This window comes from Lipotes vexillifer, unplaced genomic scaffold (genome assembly GCF_000442215.2).
Source record: "Lipotes vexillifer unplaced genomic scaffold, Lipotes_vexillifer_v1.1 scaffold717, whole genome shotgun sequence".
In the NCBI taxonomy this organism is placed as follows: Eukaryota; Metazoa; Chordata; class Mammalia; order Artiodactyla; family Lipotidae; genus Lipotes; species Lipotes vexillifer.
The window spans coordinates 1,758,701-1,780,361 of NW_006798707.1; the positions used below are offsets into that span (position 1 = coordinate 1,758,701).

At 41.2% G+C, this 21,661-nt stretch overlaps 2 protein-coding genes across 5 annotated transcripts in view; one reads left to right on the top strand and one right to left on the bottom strand.

The window, feature by feature from the left end:
• The window catches only part of RBKS (ribokinase), a 77,611-nt gene extending 56,692 nt beyond the window's left edge, over positions 1-20,919 (bottom strand). Inside the window, exons 1-2 of one of the 2 annotated variants that reach the window (XM_007470860.1) lie at positions 20,777-20,919; positions 1,374-1,506 (exon numbers count right to left, since the gene is read on the bottom strand). In XM_007470860.1, coding sequence (XP_007470922.1) covers positions 1,374-1,506; positions 20,777-20,874 — 231 coding nt within the window. In that variant the 5' untranslated portion in view covers positions 20,875-20,919. The remainder of the gene's footprint in view (positions 1-1,373; positions 1,507-20,776) is intronic. The other variant, XM_007470861.1, reaches the window with a different exon arrangement.
• Positions 20,920-21,143: 224 nt separating this feature from the next.
• BABAM2 (BRISC and BRCA1 A complex member 2) overlaps positions 21,144-21,661 on the top strand; it is a 441,510-nt gene continuing 440,992 nt past the window's right edge. For all 3 annotated transcript variants that reach the window (XM_007470862.1, XM_007470863.1, XM_007470864.1), the window contains exon 1: positions 21,144-21,376. The gene's annotated coding sequence lies outside the window, so the exon portion shown is untranslated. The remainder of the gene's footprint in view (positions 21,377-21,661) is intronic.

Genomic DNA, 21,661 nt, shown 5'->3' on the forward strand with positions numbered 1-21,661 from the left:
CTATGGTGTGTGGGCTCAGCAGTTGTAGTGCACGGGCTTTGTTGCTCCACGGCATGTGGGATCTTCCCGGACCAGGGACGGAACCTGTGTCTCCTGCATTGGCAGGTGGATTCTTAACCACTGCACCACCAGGGAAGTCGCCCAGACTCCTTTCTGATCCAAGATACAGCATTAGAAGAAAATAGCTTAGAGATGAGTAAATCATCAGTTATTAGACCAAGTTTCCAAGAGCTGTGTTGCTGGAGTGAAACCTGCTAAAAACAGGATGATTTATGCTGTTGTTTAGAAGCTGGACCACAGAAACCCACTGGAGTAGGCTAATTCCCCTCACTTCTTACACTCCGGTTATAAACTCATTAAATTCAGGGAATGCAGCATTAAGTTATTTGAGGACTGCTACTTCCCAGAGGATTCAGTGAGGTAGAAACTAATATGAAGGACAAGGAAGATTACTCTCTCCTATTTAAATCTTTAAAAACAACGAACCTGGGCTTCCCTGGTGGTGCAGTGGTTAAGGATCTGCCTGCCAATGCAGGGGACACGGGTTCGATCCCTAGTCTGGGAATATCCCACATGCCGTGGAGCAACTAAGCCCGTGCACCACAACTACTGAGCCTGTGCTCTAGAGCCCGCGAGCCACAACTACTGAAGCCCGCGTGCCTAGAGCCTGTGCACCGCAACAAGTGAAGCCACTGCAATGAGAAGCCTGTGCACCACAACGAAGAGTAGCCCCCGCTCGCTGCAACTAGAGAAAGCCTGCGTGCAGCGATGAAGACCCAATACAGCCAAAAATAAATAAAAATAAATAAATTAAAAAAACCACGAACCCCTCAAAGACTCATACAGATACTTAAACATGCATGTACATGTACTTGTTTATAGCAGCACTGTTCACAACAGCCAAAAGGTGGGAACAGCCCATCAGCACATAAATGGATAAACAAATTGTGGTATATACAATGGAATATTATTCAGCCACAAAAGGAATAAAGTACTAATACATGCTATAAGGTAGATGAACCTTGAAAACATTATGCTAAGTGAAAGAAGCCAGACACAAAATGTCACATATCATATAATTCCATTTATAGGAAATATCCAGAATAGATAAATCCATAGAGACAGAAGGCAGACTGGTGGTTGCCAGGGGCTGAGGGGAGGGGGGAATGGGGAGAAACTGCTTAATGGGCAAGGAGTTTTTACTTTGGAATGATGGAAATGTTCTGGAACTAGATAGAAATGGTGGTTGTACAACACTGTGAATGTACTAAATGCCACTGAATTGTTCACTTTAAAATAGTTTTAAAAAATGAGCTCATGTCTTAAACCGGGTTCTCACCTCTAGAACCCTCTCCACCGTACTTTACACTTACCTTGCACACCATAGATGTCTTTGCTCCAAGCCTAGCTGCTTGGACACACTGGTTGGCACCTTTCCCTCCAAAGCCAATAAAAAACTTATGACCATGGATGGTTTCACCAGTTTTTGGCAGACGAGAAGTAAGGCTATCATAATTTTAAAAGAGAAGGAGAAAAAAAAAAGCACATTGGAAACTGCATTCAATTTAAGCTCTTCAGAATACAGAGGGAAGTTTACTGATGGAACTCTAGTCTTAGCAGCCAGAACTGCAAGCAGAAGCAGGAAAGATTACCTTTTCCTTGAAGATAACATTCAGTAGTTTGCATCACTGTCAAGAATGCATCTGCTTGACAAAACTCTTCCCTCCCCCACTGCCCCACAGCCCCACAGCCATACTGCTGTAGCTCTACTTCAGATGACGGCTCTTAGAGTCTGTGCTGCATCAGGGTTGTTCATGGGTGCCTCTGTTTTCCATCTTGGGGAACTCTTGGAGGGAAGTAACTTCATATTCCCCCTTCCCAATGCCCAGCACAGAACTTTATTCACAGTGGGACTTAATAAATGGGACCAAGTTATTGTGCATTTCTGTACAGGTTTATCTGGTCATTTACAAGAAGGAGGAAGTGTGCTAGGATTCTGGTAGGACCCAAGGAGAAGAGGGAAGTTGCAATTCTGGGCACTAAAGAATCTTATTTGTTTCCTTGGGGGTGGGGTGGGAGTGGGGTATTTAGATGGCAGGATTAGGTTTTGGTCCTAGTCCATCCTGTATACCACCCATTTCATGCACTGACTCAAAAAGAGCATACATATATATAATATATATATATATATATATATAAGCATTCTAAAGATCTAAGTTTAGTTTAAAATTTTTACTATGGAAAATTCCAAACATATAAAACTAGAGGAAATGCTATATTGACTTCCCCTATCCCCATGTACCCATCACCCAGATTCAACTATTGTCAACTCATAGCCAATCCTGTTTCAGTCTATACCTTCACTGACTTCTCCAAGTGCTAAGGATTTTTACTGACATTACTGTCTAATGAAGATAATATGAACGAGGCAAAAAGTGTAAAAGACTTGCTTCAGGATATGATTTCCATAACACTGAAGGTGGAAGATGCGAGGAAACAAAATCTCTGAAGAACAGATGACTTTAAATGGAAAAGGAGCTCTGGGTATAGGGGCAAGTGGAGATCAGCTCAAGTGGCATGAGGACTGGTTGACTGGCCACAAAGAGGGCCAAGGGCCAGATGGAGCCAAGGGAGAGATGGCAGGTGTGCCCCAAAGGTTAATTAGCTTTAGACAGGAAAGAAAGACCAAGAGAGAAGTTCACAATAACTCAATTGAGAACCTACTCTGTTTTAGCAGATTAGAAATTTACCTTCATTTCCCACCTAGGCTGTGATCTAACTGAAAATAGCCTGTCTGCAATGGAATGACATGTGACTGATGCCAAGAACACATGATCATGTCAATAAAAACGAAGTTTGACCTATGAACCTCCTTTATGTATTTCTAAAAGTCTCAATAAATTGGGCCAAAACTACTCCATTCCCTAGCAGTGCCCTGTCAAATATGGTTATTTGAGATTCAGAAGAGACTCATCAATAATTTGAAAACATCCCACTCTACTCCTCCCCTTTTCAATTCTATTTTTATCTTGGATTCTAAATGCATTTATAGTACTGATGAAAAAAATATACATCTACAAGGTTCACTTCTGAAAAAGGTACTCAATCAAGAGAAAAATGGTTTTAATGTAATGTTATTATCCTGTCATTTAATTTAGCAATGACAAGTGATGATGAGATTTTGATTTGCATCAGAAATCTTAAACATTTTAGGATTCTGTTATGAACAGGCAATGATGAGTAATCTGTGTGATTGAGTAACTATATGAATTCTTGGCTTATTGATGCTGCTGCAAACAACATTCATAGCAACCTTAAAAAGAAAAAATATCCAATGTGGCTAAAAACAGGCCAAAATAATTAGTAAGACTGTCACTAAAGAAACTTATGACTTCCACTATATTTATACTTAGATCTGGGTCATAACTCACTGGTTTGAATTAAGTGTATTTTTTATTATCAACTGTGGCATGAAAAATATATCACCAGATTATTACTGGTATGTACGTGTATGTGGGGGAGGAGTGAAATCAGGGGTACTGCGTGTATGTGTTTGATGTGGGAGCAGATGGCTGGGATTTAAACTCATTTCTAAACAACTTATATTAACACAAGCACTGTACTAATTTAGCCATCACTGAAATTCCTCACTCCTTTGGAACACTACTATTTTCTTTTCCTTCTACATCTTCGTCCTGTTCTTATTTCCTTCCTCCCTCAGTTGTCGCCTTGCCCTGCGTGAGGATAGGGACCAATGTCTGCACCATCTTATCCCCATTTGCTGACTGAATGAACCTTTGTAAGAGTCTCCTGTTATCTCTGAAGGGTAGCAGAATATGCTGCTCCAAAATATGACTGGAGGAGGACGTGCTACTGCAAAATATGCTGCTTTGGTATATTGATTGTCTTGACTGTAGGCACGTGAAAAACAGCAAATGCAGGGAGAGGCTTTCTCTGAACTCCCCTTATCTGCCTACGGACAGATCCTCCCAAAGGAACTCAACTGCCATAAATCCCCTTCCTGGGAGTTTCATCAACCAGAGAGGATTGACTCTTGTCACAGGAGAGACTAGAAGTCAATACCACGCCTAGACAGACATTGTCACAGACTGTCACAACTCCCATCTATTCTTCTAAGGGGCCATTCATCTGACCTAAAAATCATTCACTCTCCCCTAAGAGACCTACCACTCCCCTCCCCGTTCCCTACTGAGATGTTATTTAATCCCAAATTCTAAGTCACCTTTTAAAAGACTTGGGGATTCATTTTTTCCCTGGGTATCTCCCTTGTATACCTGAGGGATACATTAATAAATTGGTTTGTTTTTCTCTTATTAATCTGTTTTTCATTACAGGGGTCTCAGCCAAGAACTTAGAAAGGTAGAGGGAAGATTATTTTTCCACCCCTACATCTCTTTTCCATGTCTCCCCTGTATGGCATCCGTTCTTTCCTCTGAATTGAAGATGTGGAGGTGTTGATGAATGAGGAAGAAGAGGCTGGGATGACTGTTCAATTGTCTGGCAAGAAAAATTCCATGTTTTACAAGACCTTGCCCAGTGCATTCCCAATACTGGCAGCATTCCTTTCTATAAGCAAGAACTATAACTAGAACTCATACTATCATTCCTTCATTGACACATTAATTCAACAAATGTTAAATAAGTGTTTTCTAATGAACCTCCTAAGGGCAAAATAAGCTTGCTGACAATGAGATAAAACCTAACCGTGATGCTAATAACACGAGTGAAAAAAACATGTCACAGAATAAGATTAGTATGACCCGATTCATGTTTCTTTTATTTATATATTTTTTTGCGGTACGCGGGCCTCTCACTGTTGTGGCCTCTCCCATTGCGGAGCACAGGCTCCGGACGCACAGGCCCAGCGGCCATGGCTCACGGGCCCAGCTGCTCCGCGGCATGTGGGACCTTTGCGGGCTGGGCCACGAACCCGTGCCCCCTGCATCGGCAGGTGGACTCTCAACCACTGTGCCACCAGGGAAGCCCTGATTCATGTTTCTTAAAAGGAAAAAGATACATGTTCTCATATGATATATAAATGCATAGGAAATGAAATGTTAATGACAGATACCCATGAGAAGGATGGGAGTGGGGGGCAAAAGTGCACGGAAGTACAGTAAGTCCCCTACTTACGAACGAGTGCCGTTCCGAGAACGCATTCGTAAGTCCAACTTGTTTGTTAAGTCCAACAAAGTTAGCTTAGGTATCCAACTAACACAATTGGCTATATAGTACTGTACTGTAATAATAGGTTTACAATACTTTTCATACAAATACATAACAAACGAGCAAACACAAAAAATAAAACATTTTAATCTTACAGTACAGTACCTTGAAAAGTATGGTAGTATACAGGGGCTGGCATTGAGTGAACAGGCAAGAAGAGTTACTGACTGGAGGAGGGAGAGGAGGTGGGAGATGGTAGGATCATTAGCAATAGGAGACGGAGGGCAAGCTGCAATTTCACTCATGCCTGACGTTGATGGAACGCATGTTCGCATCTTGGAAAGTCACAACTTGAAGTTTCGTATGTAGGGGACCTACTATATTCAACAAGAATATCTTTGTGTTTTATGAGAAGCCACTTGTTACTACTTCAGATTCATCTGGCCTCGCCGCATCTTTTTCTAGCCGCCAGTTGCCTCCGGCTGGCTTCTTGCAGGTGCAGCCTAATAGAGCCTTGCCCGGGGCCATCCTCTCCCCACTCCAGGATTTCTGTTTCTGTTCCTGGCTGTTCTGCAGGACAGAGCAACCTGTTAAACATATCAAGTATCTTGGTATAAGCTCTTCTGCTTCCCGGCTTCACTTTCCATGGCCCTCACTCTCGCTCCCTGGATTACAGTCCAGCACAGAGGATGTGCACTCAAGCCTTTGTCTTATTGCCCTGCTTTCTGTTGAAAGATAGTTTATTGCTGATTTATTATTTTTTAAAAAGTGAATGAATTAAAGAGTGGAAAGTGAACTGGAGAGCAACTGGAACATTAGTTACAAACGGGCAGAAGCATTTCTGAATTATAGATCCTAATATACTTTGAATTAGGCTTTTCTCTCTTTTTTTCTTTATTAAAATCATGAAATTAAGGTCAGGTTGAGGAAAGGACCTGCACAAAGCACCATCCGCTGTATGAAAGCATCACCATAATTCTTCCCAATTCAAACATGAGCTCTTAGTAGGGTGTCAAAGACAGACCAATTAAGTGCTCAAAGGAAAAAAAAAAAAAAGGGAAGCAGTACTGGTAGAAATATACTGTCGCTACCATTTAAAATTTTTAAATAGTGTAAATTTCTGAATGAAGGAGAAAACCAGTCATAAGAAATATATTTGAATTTAAAACAAATTCGTAACTTTAAAATGTCATGATATTTTATTTATTAAAAAAAAATTTTTTTTTAAATGTCATGATATTTTAAAGTTGGACAGAAGGAAGCACCGATAAATGTTCAGGTGGCCTCCCAGTCTTCTGGGCCATGAGAGGTCACGCAGTTAGAGTTTGGTTGTATGAGGAAGGAGGCCTGAGCCACTTACAGACTGCATTACCTTTGACAGCTTTTCCCTCTTTGAACCAGCTTCTTCTCTTGCAAAACAGGTTTAATAATACTTGTCAACTCCTTAAATGCCTGGGTTTTGTACTCTGAGTTATTTCACTGACAGGTGTTACCAGAACAACTTATCAATTGCTTTTAACTTCTTGACAATGATGTGCCTGTTACAGATTCTCAGAGATGATTCATATCAAAGGAAGGAATGACCTGGTGAAACAGGGATAAGAAGCGTTTTGACCAAAGAGGTTACACTGATACTGGCTCCAGCCAAGTCAACGAATATGCTGCTTTTTGGCTTTTGAATTCCATCCTTTCCTCTTCTGGCTGTAAGCTTCTGACACTGTACACCCCTGTTAACAGGGGATTGTACCATTAGTGATCACCCAGTTAACATTCATTATGCTCATTTATTATTCCTACTGCCTGTATTTTTCAACCATATCTGTTCTTCCCAGCATTTGTGTATGTCACATTTACAAGCATGGGGTAATTCCCAGACCAAGCTAGTGATACCTATTTCTACCTCTGTAAAAAGAACTTAGCCTTGCAGCTAAAACTTCATTTTGTGGTGCCTAACCCTAAATTTGCATATATACACGTATGATTTATTTAAGGAAATGAAACATGAATTATGCTTTAGCTGGTTCTTAACTGATTTTGGTTTCTAACTCATCTTTTTCTAGCTAACAAGGCTGTGGCTAAAAAGTCATTTTGTCTGAAGATGTAGCTACTCTTTTTTTTTTTTTTTTTTTGTGGTACTACGCGGGCCTCTCACTGTTGTGGCCTCTCCCCCTGCGGAGCACAGGCTCCGGACGCCCAGGCCCAGCGGCCATGGCTCACGGGCCCAGCCGCTCCGCGGCATGTGGGATCCTCCTGGACCGGGGCACGAACCCGTGTCCCCTGCATCAGCAGGCGGACTCTCAACCACTGCGCCACCAGGGAAGCCCTGAAGATGCAGCTACTCTTGAATTTATAGAATAGATAAATAATACTCTAGTCAGAAGTGGCCAGCCTTTCAGAGTGTCATATACTTGACCCTTATTTATTTAAATTTTGCTTATGTGTGAGAAAGTGTGCTAGGCATTGGGAGAGCCAGTAAAGCCAAGCATGTTATGCTTTTCTCCCACGTTATGGTCTTACATGGCTTTTCATTCACATCTCTGTTCAAATGTTACCTCCTTGGAGAGGCCTTCCCAGACCACCTTACAGGTGAGATACCCCCTTCCTAACTGAATTTTTGTAAAGTATTCATTCATTCATTCTGACAAATAACACTAGGATTTTGGATCAGATCCAGCCTTTTGATTACTCTTAATTGTGTTAGTTCTCCATGTCCCAGTCCCCTGTGGGGTGACATGATGAGAGAAACCTTTAAATCATGAATTTTGGGAGTTGATGTAGGACAGCTGACACAGCTGCCGCTCCTCCTCCCCTCTCGGGTCGGGTGGGGCAGAGAGAGGGAGGGAGGGAGGCGGGGCGGGGGGGTGGTGGTGGTGGAGAGAAGAATATGACCTACTGACTTTTGCTCTGTAATGTAAACAAATCAGCTTAGGGGAAAGGAGGGGGAGGTCTTTAGGTTTTACAATCCCTAGAATGTAAATAAATGTATCCAAGGAAAAAGTCTCTAATCTCTCCAGAGGTCTCTGACTTGTACACTTTGTTTGCTGTTCAAACATTCTTTAATCCAAGTGCCAACAGTCTTTCTCAGAAAGTCATAATCATGCACAAACATGAAAACATTCATGGAGCATTGCATCCCGGAGAGAAGATATGACCTACTGACTTTTGCTCTGTAATGTAAACAAATCAGCTTAGGGGAAAGGAGGGGGAGGTCTTTAGGTTTTACAATCCCTAGAATGTAAATAAATGTATCCAAGGAAAAAGTCTCTAATCTCTCCAGAGGTCTCTGACTTGTACACTTTGTTTGCTGTTCAAACATTCTTTAATCCAAGTGCCAACAGTCTTTCTCAGAAAGTCATAATCATGCACAAACATGAAAACATTCATGGAGCATTGCATCCCAACAATTTTCTTCATAGCAATATCATTGCCCAACGTTACAACACTCACTTATTTCTTTCCTCTTGCCCTAGCTTCTTTTGGATTAATTGTATTCCATTTCTTCTTCACTATTGAAGTGTTATTAACTCCACCTCTTTTTTTCTATTTTTTATAAGTGGCTGACCTAGGGTTTACAATAAGCACTTTAGTTTATTTCCAAATATTACTAAACCACTTTACTTATAAATGAAATCTACTTTACGGTAGTATTCTTCCATTACCCCTTCCTAACCTTTGTGTTATTACTGGCATACATTTTACTTCTACATAATATAAACCGTACAACACTGTGTTATCATGTTTATTTAAATTGTCAGTTGCCTTTTAAAGAAATTAAGAAGTGAAGAAAAGAATGCTTTGCATTTATCCATAGATTTACCACTTCTGGGACTTTTCATGCCTTTGAGTGGATCTGAGTTGCCATCTAGTACTATTTTGGTTTCACCTAAAAAACTTCCTTCAATATTTATTGTAGTGCAAGTTTCTAGTAATAAATTCCCTTGGCTATTGTTTTCCTGTCTTTATTTCCCCATCATATTTGAAGGATATAGAATTTTATGTTGACAGTTTATTTTTCCAGTACTTTAAAGATTTCATTTTTTTCTGGCTTGCACTGTTTCTAATAAGAAGTCTGCAGTCAATCTTTTCTCCCCTTATATAATGTGTATTTTTCCCTCTAGTTGCTTTTAAGAGTTTCTGTTTATAATTGGTTTGCAGGAATTTGATTACAGTGTGCTTTGCTATGGTTTACATTATGTTTATCCTACTTGGGGTTCATTGAAATTCTTAGATCTATGTGTTTATATTTTTCATAACATTTGAAAAAAATTCAGCCATTGTTTCTTCAGATAGTTTTTGTTCCTCTCCCACTCTTTTTTTCTTCTTAGATTCCATTTACACACGATAGACTGCTTGTCTCATATCACAGAGGCTCTGTGCATTTTGCTCAGTCATTTTTCCCCTCTACGCTTCAATTTAGATAATCTCTATTCACTGTCTTCAAGTCCAGTGATCCTTTCTTCTTTAATGTCTACTCTGCTGATAAGGCCATCAAATGAATTTTTCATTTCAAATACTGCACCTTTCATTTCTTAAATCTCTATTTGGTTCTTTTATACGTCTTCCACTTTTCTCCTCATTATGTTCAAGTTCTTCTTTAAATCACTGAGCATATTTACAAGGGCTCTTGTAAAATCCCTTTCTGTGAATTCCATCATTCCTGTCATTTCTGTGTTGGTTTTGACTTTTTTTTTCTTGGTTATGGATAACATTCTCTTGATTCTTTGCATGTCTAATGACTTTTGATTTAATGCGGAACATTGCAAATGTTACATCGGGTGTCTTAATTTTATTGTATTTTTCCAAAGGGTTGAACTTTTTCAGGCAGTTAATTTGTGGATCTGTTTGATCCTTTGAGGAATGTTTTTGAGAGTTGTTACAGTGAGTTTAGAGTACCTTTACTTTAGGGCAAGTTTACCCCTTCTAACTAAATTGTGATCCTTCTTGGATCTCCACTGAATGCTCCAGGGGTTCAACAATGTCTCTGGCTGGACAGAACTCAACACCTCCCATTCCTGTACAATTTCTGGGACATGTTCAGCTTAGAGCTCTCCAGTAGTTGCCCAGCTTTGTGGAGTTTCTATGTATGTCCATTTAGCATTTAGCAACAGACTCAAGGGGACTCCTTTGCAGATTTCTGGACCTTCCCCTGATTAGCTCCTTCTCTTCCAGTATATGTTCCCATAAATCCTAGCCACCGTAGTCTTCCTAAGTTATGAACTCAGTTTTCTCAACTCAGTGATGCTGCCATGCTTCCCTTGAGTTCCTGCTCTCTGTGCGATGGTCAGTAATATGCCTCCAGGACTTACCCTGTTTGTTTCCTTTCTCTTCTGGATAACACTCCTGTTGTCCAATATTAGAAACAGTTGCTTCATATGTTTTGTCTCATTTTCTAGTTGTTTATGGTGGGAAGGTAAGTCTTACACTAGTTATTCTAATATGGTCAGAAGTAAGTATTTTTGAATGAATGTTCTACACCTTAAAAGACACTTAGTTGGGATGACAGAATCCCACATACATAATAAATCATACAGGGACTTCCTTGGTGGCACAGTGGTTAAGACTCCATGCTCCCAATGTAGGGGGCCCGGGTTCTATCCCTGGTCAGGGAACTAGATCCCACATGCATGCCATAACTAAGAGTTCACATGCCACAACTAAGGAGCTGGCGAGCTGCAACTAAGGTGCCCACCTGCTGCAACTAAGGAGTCTGCCTGCTGCAACTAAGACCCAGCACAACCAAAAAAAAAAAAAAAAGCAAAAAAGCATATGGCTCCGCATTAAAAAAAAAAAAAAAATCATACCATGAGGTGAGAGCAGGGCAAAAGTGCTATGTATGACTGTAGCCCAAGTAGAATGGTTATTAAACAAATGTGGTCAGAATAACAGGGACAAAACAGGCTCACATCCTTCTTCAGTCTTCCAATGTAGAGGACTGAGTACAGAAGGTACCAGAGGCATACAGGTCAAAGTATTAAAAATATAAAAACTAAAACACCGTCTAATGTCAACTAATCTTTTTGAATAATTATATATATATATATATATATATATACCTCCTTACTCCCAGCTGAGAAAAGTCCTGGAGAAAGAATAAAAGCTTAGATAGGGAGGTGCTGAATGAGCTAATTTTGGAACTACAAGGTGCAACAGGAGAGGGCAGGAGAAAGACATATATGTATGTGTATGGGGGATTAGCGAGTGGGGATTGGACAACTATAGGATGGCATAAAGGTATGTGGGACAATCAGGATGCAGAAAAAAAGGAGCAGAAAGAATTGTTGAGACATTTATCAAAGTTCCTGATGAAAAATGTTTTAATTCATTGAAGAAGACAAGCAAAGTATGATAGTGTCAAATAACTATAAACCAATATTTTATTTTCTGTTTTGCCAATTAATTATAGTAAATTTTAAATTTCAAAATGACTCCTGTCACCACATTGTAATTATCTCTAGGCTAGTTCTTCCTGCCATCTGCTGGTGTAGGTAAAAGAAATATAAATGGAATTAATTTTATTGTAAGCAAAATATGATTAGAAGGCTAAATCAGCACACAAAAATAATGTATTCTGGTATCAGTTATTAAAAATGTTAATTTACCTACTATGTTTGGTTTTTAGTGTTCATGCTTTTCACATTTCCATCATCACGAATAATCAAGAACTGATTATATTGTATTTGAGCTTCACAATACATTTGTAAGATGGGTCAGGATAGGCATTATCATCATTTCTGTCTTAGGAAGGAAGTGAGAACTCAGAAAAGTAATGGCTTATCAAAATGTACATAGCTGTTAGGTAGATGAGCCTAAATCGTAATTCTGGACTTAGGATTCCACTGCCATGTTCTTTAAATCATTCTATGCTACTTTCTTTGACAATCAACTTTCACGTTTTTTAAATGAAAACTTAAAAAATCTACTCTCTTAGCAATATTGTATTATTAACTGTAGTCACACTGTTGTACATTACATCCCTGTGACCTATTTATTTTATAACTGGGAGTTTGTTCCTTTTGAGCCCCTACCCGTTTCACTCACCCCCACCCCCACCTCTGGCAACCACCTATCTGTCCTTTGTATCTATGAGCTTAGTTTTTAAATTAAATATATATATATTTAAGATCCCACATATAAGTGATCTCAAACGGTATTTGTCTGACTTATTCCACTTAGCATAATGCCCTCCAGGTCTGTCTATATTGTTGCAAATTTTTCTTTTTTTCTTATGGCTGAATAATATCCCATTGTGTATATACATACATCACACTTTCTTTATCCATCCATGCACCAGCGGACCCTTAGATTGTTAGTTCTATTTTTAACTTTTTGAGGAACCTCCATTCTATTTTTCACAGTGGCTGTACCAATTTACATTCCCACCAACAGTACCCAATGGTTCCCTTTTCTCCAATACTTATTTCCTGCCTTTTTGATGATAGCCACTCTAAACAGGTGTGAGATGATAATACATTGTGGTTTTGATTTGCATTTCCCTGATGATTAGTGATGTTGAGCATCTCTTCATGTACCTCTTGGGCATCTATATGTCTTCTTAGGAAAAATGTCTATTCAGAATTTCTGCCCATTTATTTTTTATTTATTTATTTATTTTGTTGCGGTACGTGGGCCTCTCACTGTTGTGGCCTCTCCCGCTGTGGAGCACAGGCTCCGGACGCGCAGGCTCAGCGGCCATGGCTCACGGGCCCAGCCGCCCCGCGGTACGTGGGATCTCCCCGGACCGGGGCACAAACCCGTGTCTCCTGCATCGGCTGGCGGACTCTCAACCACTGCACCACCAGGGAAGCCTGCTAGTAGCACTTTTGAATACCTTCTTGTCTCTTGCAAATATATGTCAAACTTCTGAAATGCTACTCTAACCTTCACAATAATGTGTTAGTATTTGAGAGTCAAGAGATACAATTTTAATCCTGGCTCCAACCTTAACGGTATTTGCTGGGGGAAAATCACTTAATTCTTCCCAGCCTTGTTTCCAATAATTAAAATGAACAGTGTGGAACACAAAAATGAACTCAAGGTTCTTTCCTAGTCTAAAACTCTCTAGTTTCACGGTATTTCTTTAAGTTCCCCAAACACACCTTCGCTACATTATAAATATCTTTGTTACATGGGTGGTGGAGTTTGTGTAGTTGCTGTTTTTAGGAGTACTGGTATACTTAATATCTTCTTAGTTTCATCATCTCCAATAAATAGTTGTGAATTTCCTGAGCTAAATTTGTCATTAATTTCTCTATTACAATTATAAAAGCAAATCAATATTTTTTCTTAAATCTCATAACCAGTTTTGGACTTCTCCTCCCAAGAGGGGATTTGACTGCCTTTTAATTATTTGACAATACATATTTTGATTTTTAAGGAATATAATCTTTTTCCCCTACATGAAGCATGGAATTCTTTTGTTCCACAAAATGAGATTCTTTCCAAGAACTCCAGTTTCCAGGTCTTATCAATTTGGGAAAGCTAACTGTCAGTGACAGGGTTTGCTCATAAAGGACCAGAGAGCAGATGCTTGACTCATGCCCATTTTTCTTAACAGATGTTTTCAACTCTTTTACTCCCTAAGTATTTCTTTAACCTTTAACCTCTTCTTTATCCCCATTACTACTGTCCTAGTTCAGGTCTTCATCAGCTCTTGTGAAGACCATTGCTTTACCTTTCAAAATGGGTCTCTCGGTCTTCAAGGGGAATGTCTTTGATGCCTTCAAAACATTGCCTTCTTTTACATCTGCCTTGGGCACTGAGAGAGCTATGTGACGTACAGATCTGACCATGTCATTCCTATACTTTGAACACTTCACTGGCTCCCAGGGCCTACAAAATAAAGCCCAAGAACCTTAGCATGGCTGATGAGGTCTTTCATGGACACCTTCCATCTGATGATCGGTGTGCAGTGTGCAGACCCAGGGGTTGCTGTCCCTGGCACACCCTGGCATACCCACATCCATGACTTCGCTCTGCGTGTTCATCCCAACTGGCCAGAATGATTCCTCTTCTTTTTTTTCCCCTGGATTAGCACCTGCTTATTTTTCAAGACTTGGCTCAGGAGGCATCTTATCCAGGAACTTTCCCCTGTTCTCCCACAGAACCTGCAGGTACTTAGCACACCATACTACAGTGATCCATCTTTGTGTCTGCTTTCTTTGGACTATAAGTTCCTCAAGAGCAATGACCATGTTATACTAATTGCAGTATCCTTAGCACTTAGCACGCTCTCAGTATTTCAGTATTACGTACAAGTAATCAAAATACTGGAGCAACGTTCATCACAAAAGCCCACTTCACCTTGCTCTCCATAGAATGCAGATACTAGGGTACGAAGAGCTGGCCAAGTAATGGATTGCAAAAGGGACTGCTTAGTAATACCAAACAATAGGTGCTCTTTCTTTGTCATACGTAATTTACCTTTTAACATATATTTTCTTTGAAGGGACCAAAATTAGCAAATTTCCCGTGAATGATTTCATTTGAATTTAGGGAATTCAGTTGACAGAAACATGTTTAATGAAACATTAATTTAAAGATTGATTGGTAACTGATAAGCAACTTTGAAGACCAATTTAAGGAGCAGAAAGAATACTGAAGGATGATATTACATCCCTCTACTATTGGGAACACACGATACTTCTTGGACCAACATTCCTCTGGCTTTTACTTTCCTGAAAAAGTGACTGTCAAAGAGATTTTTCTGTTCTAAATTTGACAAGTCAAGAAGCTTCTGGTGGAAGGCAGGTTAGAGGGTATTGTAATATGTCAAACACATGTAACGTTTTCTAGGTACAGTATAAAATTTTGGCCTTTTTTTTTTTTAAAGTAACCTAGGTCCAACATTTCATCCACTTTGGATCGAAAAGCTTCTAAATTCACTTATGCCACCTTCCAATTAAAATCTTTTGAGAATTAAGCAGTCATTTCCTGACTTGCCAAGGATTAAATTTAGATGCTTGGTTGAACATGAGCCTTACCTCTCCAGCCATCACTTTTAATTGGAGCATGTAAAAGGATAACACAGGGTTTTAGTTGACATCATAGTCTATTGCCATGGAAATGTAAACATGGGTTTGTATTAAGCTTGTCTCAAAGCAAGTTTTAGGGGTACAGAGAGATGGGAGACAAGAGATAAATTATGTAAAATGGATCCTCTCGATGTTGGAGTGCCCTCGGAGCGCAGACCTCAGTGATCTCATCCTGTCTCATGGCTTTAAATACCATCTATACACTGATGACTCTCAAATTCATATCTCCAGCTAGATCTCTCCTCTGAACTCCAAACTCATATATCTAACTGTCTTCTTGACCCCTTCAGCTGGACGTCTAACAGGCCTCTCACATCTCACACGTCCAGCCTGAGCTCCTGATGCTGCCCTCTCCCTACGCAACTTGCTCTGTCACAGTCTTCTACATCTCAGCACACATCAACCTCCCCTTCCACTTGCAGAGGGCATAGAACTTGGGGTAATCCTTGACCTATCTCGTACTCCTCAGCAAATCCTGTCAGCTCTACCCTCAAAATATAATCAGAAGATGCCCACTTCTCCCCACTTGCACTGTTTTCAAGCTACCATCATTTCTTGCCTGGATTATTGTAATTAACTCTGACCTGGTCTCCCTGTTTCTGCCCTTGTGGGTCACATTATGTCACTTGTCTGCTCAAACCCTCCACTGGCCTTTCATTTCATCCAGGGTAGGACCCAATGTCCTTGAACCATCAATTGCCCTCCCCTCTCCCATATTTTCTTCTTCAGCTATACTGCACTCCTTGTAGTTCACTGATAATAAGAGGTCTGCTCCTGCCTCAGGGCCTTTGCATATGCTCTTCTTCTGGTTCTCTGTATGCCTTGCTTCCTTTCTTCCTTTAGGTCTTTACTCAAATCACCTTCTCAGTGAGGCTTTCTGTGGCCAATGATCTAAAATTACTACGTTCACCCCCCTTTCATGCTTTATTCTCCTCCTCAGCATTTACCTAACAGAGTATGTATTTTATTTATTTCTAACTGATACTGTCTCTTCCACTAGAATGTAAGCTCCATGAGGCAAGGATTTTTTGCTGTGTTTTTCATTGCTGTATCCTCTGCACCTTGGGAAGTCCAGAGGCACATGGTATAAAATCAATAAATATCTGAATGAATAATTTTAAAAATGGGTGACACATGTCATAAGAAATAAAGATTAGTGAAAGCATGATTAACCAAGGTCTATGAGCCTAACGTCTAAAAAGTTTCATCTGTTGTTAGGTTCTCATGGGAATCTGTCTTTGAGGGAACTTTGACTTAATTTTCCACAAGAACAGACTTGACTTATCTTTGCAATGTGGAACTTCAGAGATGATTGTTCAAGGAGGAAGAGAATAATGATAAATACAGGTGGGTATTAAATAATGTTCATTGTTCGTCATGTTGGATGAGCTAATGATTTTTAAAAGTTATTAGTACATAGAGCTTACTATTCATAGTGGACTGAAATTAGAAATGAAAAAAGTTGCCCATTGATTGAATTAGCAGTATCTGGCACACAGTAATGTAATATATAAAGTGAGTTGGACTTGGATGCCATCCAAGAGGCTAAGTTACTGAGGTAGTTTTATTTCTAAAGTGATTTTACAGTATAGGCACGGGCGTCCAGGCTGGTTATGGTTAAACTTAGACAGGAAGTAAGGAACAGTAATGACGATACTATCTTTAGACCTGAACATTATAAAGTTGTTATTCCTTGAATATTATAAACTTGTTATTCCTTGGCAGCTTACAAAGTAAACACTTAATGAATGCACAGACTATACGCCCTTAAATGAACTGTACATGAAAAGGGCAATAAATATGAGCCAGAGTTAGAGGTACAATGATATAATGGAAAGATAAAGGTTGAGGGGCTTCCCTGGTGGTGCAGTGGTTGAGAGTCCGCCTGCCGATGCAGGGGACACGGGTTCGTGCCCCGGTCCGGGAAGATCCCACATGCCGCGGAGCGGCTGGGCCCGTGAGCCATGGCTGCTGAGCCTGCGCATCCTCAGCCTGTGCTCCGCAACGGGAGAGGCCACAACAGTGAGAGGCCCGCATACCGAAGGACAAAAAAAAAAGGTTGAGAAACCTGGGTTCCCACTAACTGGCTGTATGATTTGGGGTGAGTCATTTAACCTCTCTTAATTACCTCATCTGTAAAATGTGGAGGATGGACTGCTAGGCTTCAGTGATTCTCCAAGCTCTAAGTATTACAAGATTTTTTGACTTTAATCACTGTGGTATGCAGAATTATGCCCCACCCCCAGACCAACCCTGCCTCAAAGATGTCCACATCCTAATCCCCATACGTAATGTTACATGGCAAGGGGGGAATAAAGGCTGCTACTAAGCTACCTTAAAATAACGAGATTATCCTGAATTATCCATTTGGGCCCAATGAAATCACAAGGGTTCTTAAAATGTAGAAGAGGGAGGAAGAAGAGTGAGTGTCCGAGTGATGCCATTGCTGGCTTTGAACATGGAGGAAGAGGCCATGAGCTAGAATGTGAGCAGCCTCTAGAAGTTAGAAAAGGCAAGAAAAAGATGTCCCTTAGAGCCTCCAGAAAGGAACGCAGTACTACAACTTGATTTTAGCCCAGTGAGACTTGTGTCAGACTTCTGACTTGCAGAATTATAAGTATTAAATTTGTATTGTTTAAGCCATTAAGTTTGTGGTAATTTGTTACAGAAGCAATAGAAAAATAATACAATCATGATATGTACCATAACCAGTGAAGTTGGACCCAAGTTTATCACAGAAGCAGGCTTTTAAATAAAAATCATATACTCAGGTATTTTGTAAAGATCTTCAGAGGCAGAAGTAATCAGAAAAGAAATCATGAAAAGTTTGTTAGCAAAGTCGTGGGAGAGAATCTATAGGGGAATAAAAGTTCTAATAGTGACTCATGTGAAGAATAGAAACCTGGATATCTTATAAAGGAAAGAAAATGGCAAGAGAAGAGAAATTAGAAAGGTTATCCAGGGACTTCCCTGGTGGCACAGTGGTTAAGAATCTGCCTGCCAATGCAGGGGACACAGGTTTGAGCCCTGGTCCGGGAAGATCCCACACACTGCGAAGCAACTAAGCCCGTGAGCCACAACTACTGAGCCTGCACTCTAGAGCCCGCGAGCCACAACTAATGAAGCCCACACGCCTAGAGCCCATGCTCCACAACAAGAGAAGCCACTGCAATGAGAAGCCCGCACACCGCTACAAAGAGTAGCCCCCGCTCACCCCAACTAGAGAAAGCCTGCACAGCGACAAAGACCCAATGCAGCCAAAAATAAATAAATAAAATAAATTTATTAAAAAAAAAAAAAAGAAAGGTTATCCACAATGTAAGAGTTTCTTCTCTGGACCTCACTTTACTCATGTATAAACTGAAGAGATTTAGAGATTATAAATAATCTCTAAATTCCTCTAGCTCTGAAATAAGCTTTTAAATCCTGACAGATGCTAACATGGGCATTTGAGACCCTGCCCTCCCCAAAGTTTGAAGAGTATTCATCTTAGAAAGTACTATAATTATCGTTAATGTGTGATGGTCAAGCTTCACAGAAAGCTCTGACTTAGTTTAACAAGAAGTCTGAATTCTAACCCCGGCATTCTTATTCAGGTAGGGTGCATGGGAAAATTATTTAGCTTTCTTTTTCTTCTGTACTTCACGTATAGAATTATGGTAAAATTTTAGCTAGATGGATTTTCTAAGGAATGAATTATTTTAGATATCTGAAGGTTTATTCCTTTATGTAACTAAATTTTAAGTATATTTGATGGAACTATTTCTAAAATAAAACACGTGCCCCATTTGTATATAAAATTTAACGATAACCACATTCCCTTTTCTTGAAAAGAGTCATCGGTAGTAACATCAATTACTATAGTGAGCTGTCAGACAGTGATGCTCTAGACAGCAGTCAGCAAACTATGGCCTGCAGGCTGATTTTGTAAGGCATAGTTTTCACATTCTGTACCTGTTAAAAAAATAAAATAAAAAAGAATATGTGACCTAGACCAAATGTGGCCCAGAAAGCCTAAAATAATTACTATCTGGCCCTTTGAAGAAAGGTTTGCTGACTCTAGCTCTAGAGAAAGATGTGTAGGCCTCTTCACCAAATGTCCAGAACTAGATTGGACTTTACGTTCTGTCACTAAAGGAAGCACATCTATCTTGGCACAATGTAGCTCAAATATTTGTGGGAAAAAAAAGGCTCTTGGTGTTTTTTTTTTTTTTGGCCACACATGCACACCTGTGGGATCTTAGTTCCCTGATCAAGGACTGAACCTGGGCCCACATCAGTGGAAGCGCAGAGTCCTAAACACTGGACCACCAGGGAATTCCCCAGGCTCTTGGCATTTAAAACTCTTTTGTTGTTTGTTGATACACTCTCCTCACTTCCAAGTTTTTGGTGATTACTATACCTGCCCCTTGCAGTCTCTCCCCCTTTCTAATCTCGGTCTGGAAATGTGATAACCTAGTTTATAAACATTTTAAGCAATGTAAGATTAAGCTGGTTATGTGAAGGCCCTAAAACTATTTTCTAAGTAAAACACAGGTGGTTTAGTGCAGGGATTTGGTGACTTATTCTGATTGTCCCCAGGCCTTTTTATTTAATATTTCCAGGTTCTCGGCTATCCTTTGGAAAAGCAAGGTTGCAGGACAGATAAAGTCTTACTGTAGTATGATCATTTTTTATTTTTATAATATAAAAATAGCATTATATCTAAAATGCCACTCACCAAAAAATTAAACTGAAGCAACATGAACGGTAGGATTTCTGGGATATGTTTTTTTTTTCTTTATAATAAATAAACATTGCTTTTACAATCAAAAATCCATTTTCATTAAAAAAAAGATAAATTGGGAAGCTCTCTTCAACCAATCTCACTGACCTAACTCAACTATTTTCATCTAGCATATGTTGTTTATTTGATCACTTTTTTTTTAATGGTTGTAAATATTGTGCTTACGGGTTTTTATTTTGACTCACACTTGGTTTGCCATAGGTAACCTATGGTTACTCTAATACTGAAAAATATGCGGTAAAGATGAAATGCGGGAAAGCCAACAATCAATACGGTGAAAGATGAACGCCTAAAATTTTGACCTCTGCTCCACTCATTTTATACACGTTCACACGAATAATACCCTATCTGGATAATATTATAGCTCAAAACACTTTAGTTCATTCAGTCTTCAAAACAACGCTGTGAGGCGGGCACATTCTCGGGGGTAAAATGACGTGGCCAAAGTCACTCGGCTAGCCAGAGGAGAGTTCAGCAGCCTGGTCAGGAAAACTGGAGCAGGTCTTTGGAGGCGCTGCTAGTTACACTAGAGCTTTCCCTCAACCGAGCTCTCCCTACACCCCGACCTTTACGTTCCCTCATCTGACAGTTACGTTTACAAACTCAAACTCTGCCTTTTCTACCCTATCGAGGCACGCTGAGGGCTGGGGAAACCTGGAGCTCACACCACAAGTCAACATCCCCAAAGCCCCAGTGCCAAAGCAGTGAGAAGAGAGAGCGCAGTCCGCCCTTCGCTCCAGCCGCAGACTCTGCGTGAGGGCCCCGGACTAACCTGACCAGGTCGGTCATGCAGGAGCCCACCACCACCACCGCCGCCGCCGCCGCCACCTTCTCCTGCCACTGCCTCCCGGGCTCCCCAGACGCGGCCATTGCGCGAAGTCGGCGCTCTCCCACCTGGAGGCTGCCCTTTAACCTTTGCCCGACACCGTAACCAGAGACCCAGCTCCCACGCTCCCTAACGACGCGGGCCTTCCGGACGCCCACGAGGGTCGCCCACCTGGATGCCCGAAATAACCCCGCCCACCTACTGCCCCCAGTTCTCCCAGGAATTGTCTCCCTGCACAGCCTCTCGTTACACAGCCCTCCTAATCGTTCCACGCTCCGCGCCGCTCGCCGCGCACCAGGCAGGCGCGGAGGAAGGAACTTTCAGGCACTGCAGGGACGCCCTTCCGAGCGCCCGGCCTGGCGCGGCCGGGGACGCGCACGCCGCCCGGCTCCTGGGCCGCAGAGGGGGCGGGGCGGGGCGGGACGTCCGGGGACGCGCACGCATCTGGCCCGCGGTGCGCGCGCAGGTTGGTGCGTCGGTCGGGGGCGCGCTCGGGTAACCTGTACCCCCACGTAGTCGCCGGTTACCGATCGGACTAAGTTCCAGGTACCTGGACTGGGGCTGGTGCGGGGAGGTTGGATCCCGAGTCGCACAGGTGGCGCTGAGGACCGTGGTTTAAATATGCCCCGGGCTCGCCTTCTCTTCCTATAGAGAAGGCCCCTGTTCCAAAGATGCCCTGCTCATCCCCATGACGCTGGTCCCCTCAAGAACGAACCCCCAAGGCCAGAGGCTGCTCTCTCCACACTTAGCCCGCCCCCTGGTCCCTGAATAAGCTCAGACTCCCTCCTTCCCGCCTAATGAGGGAATCATACAATTTGGGGGAAGGAAGAG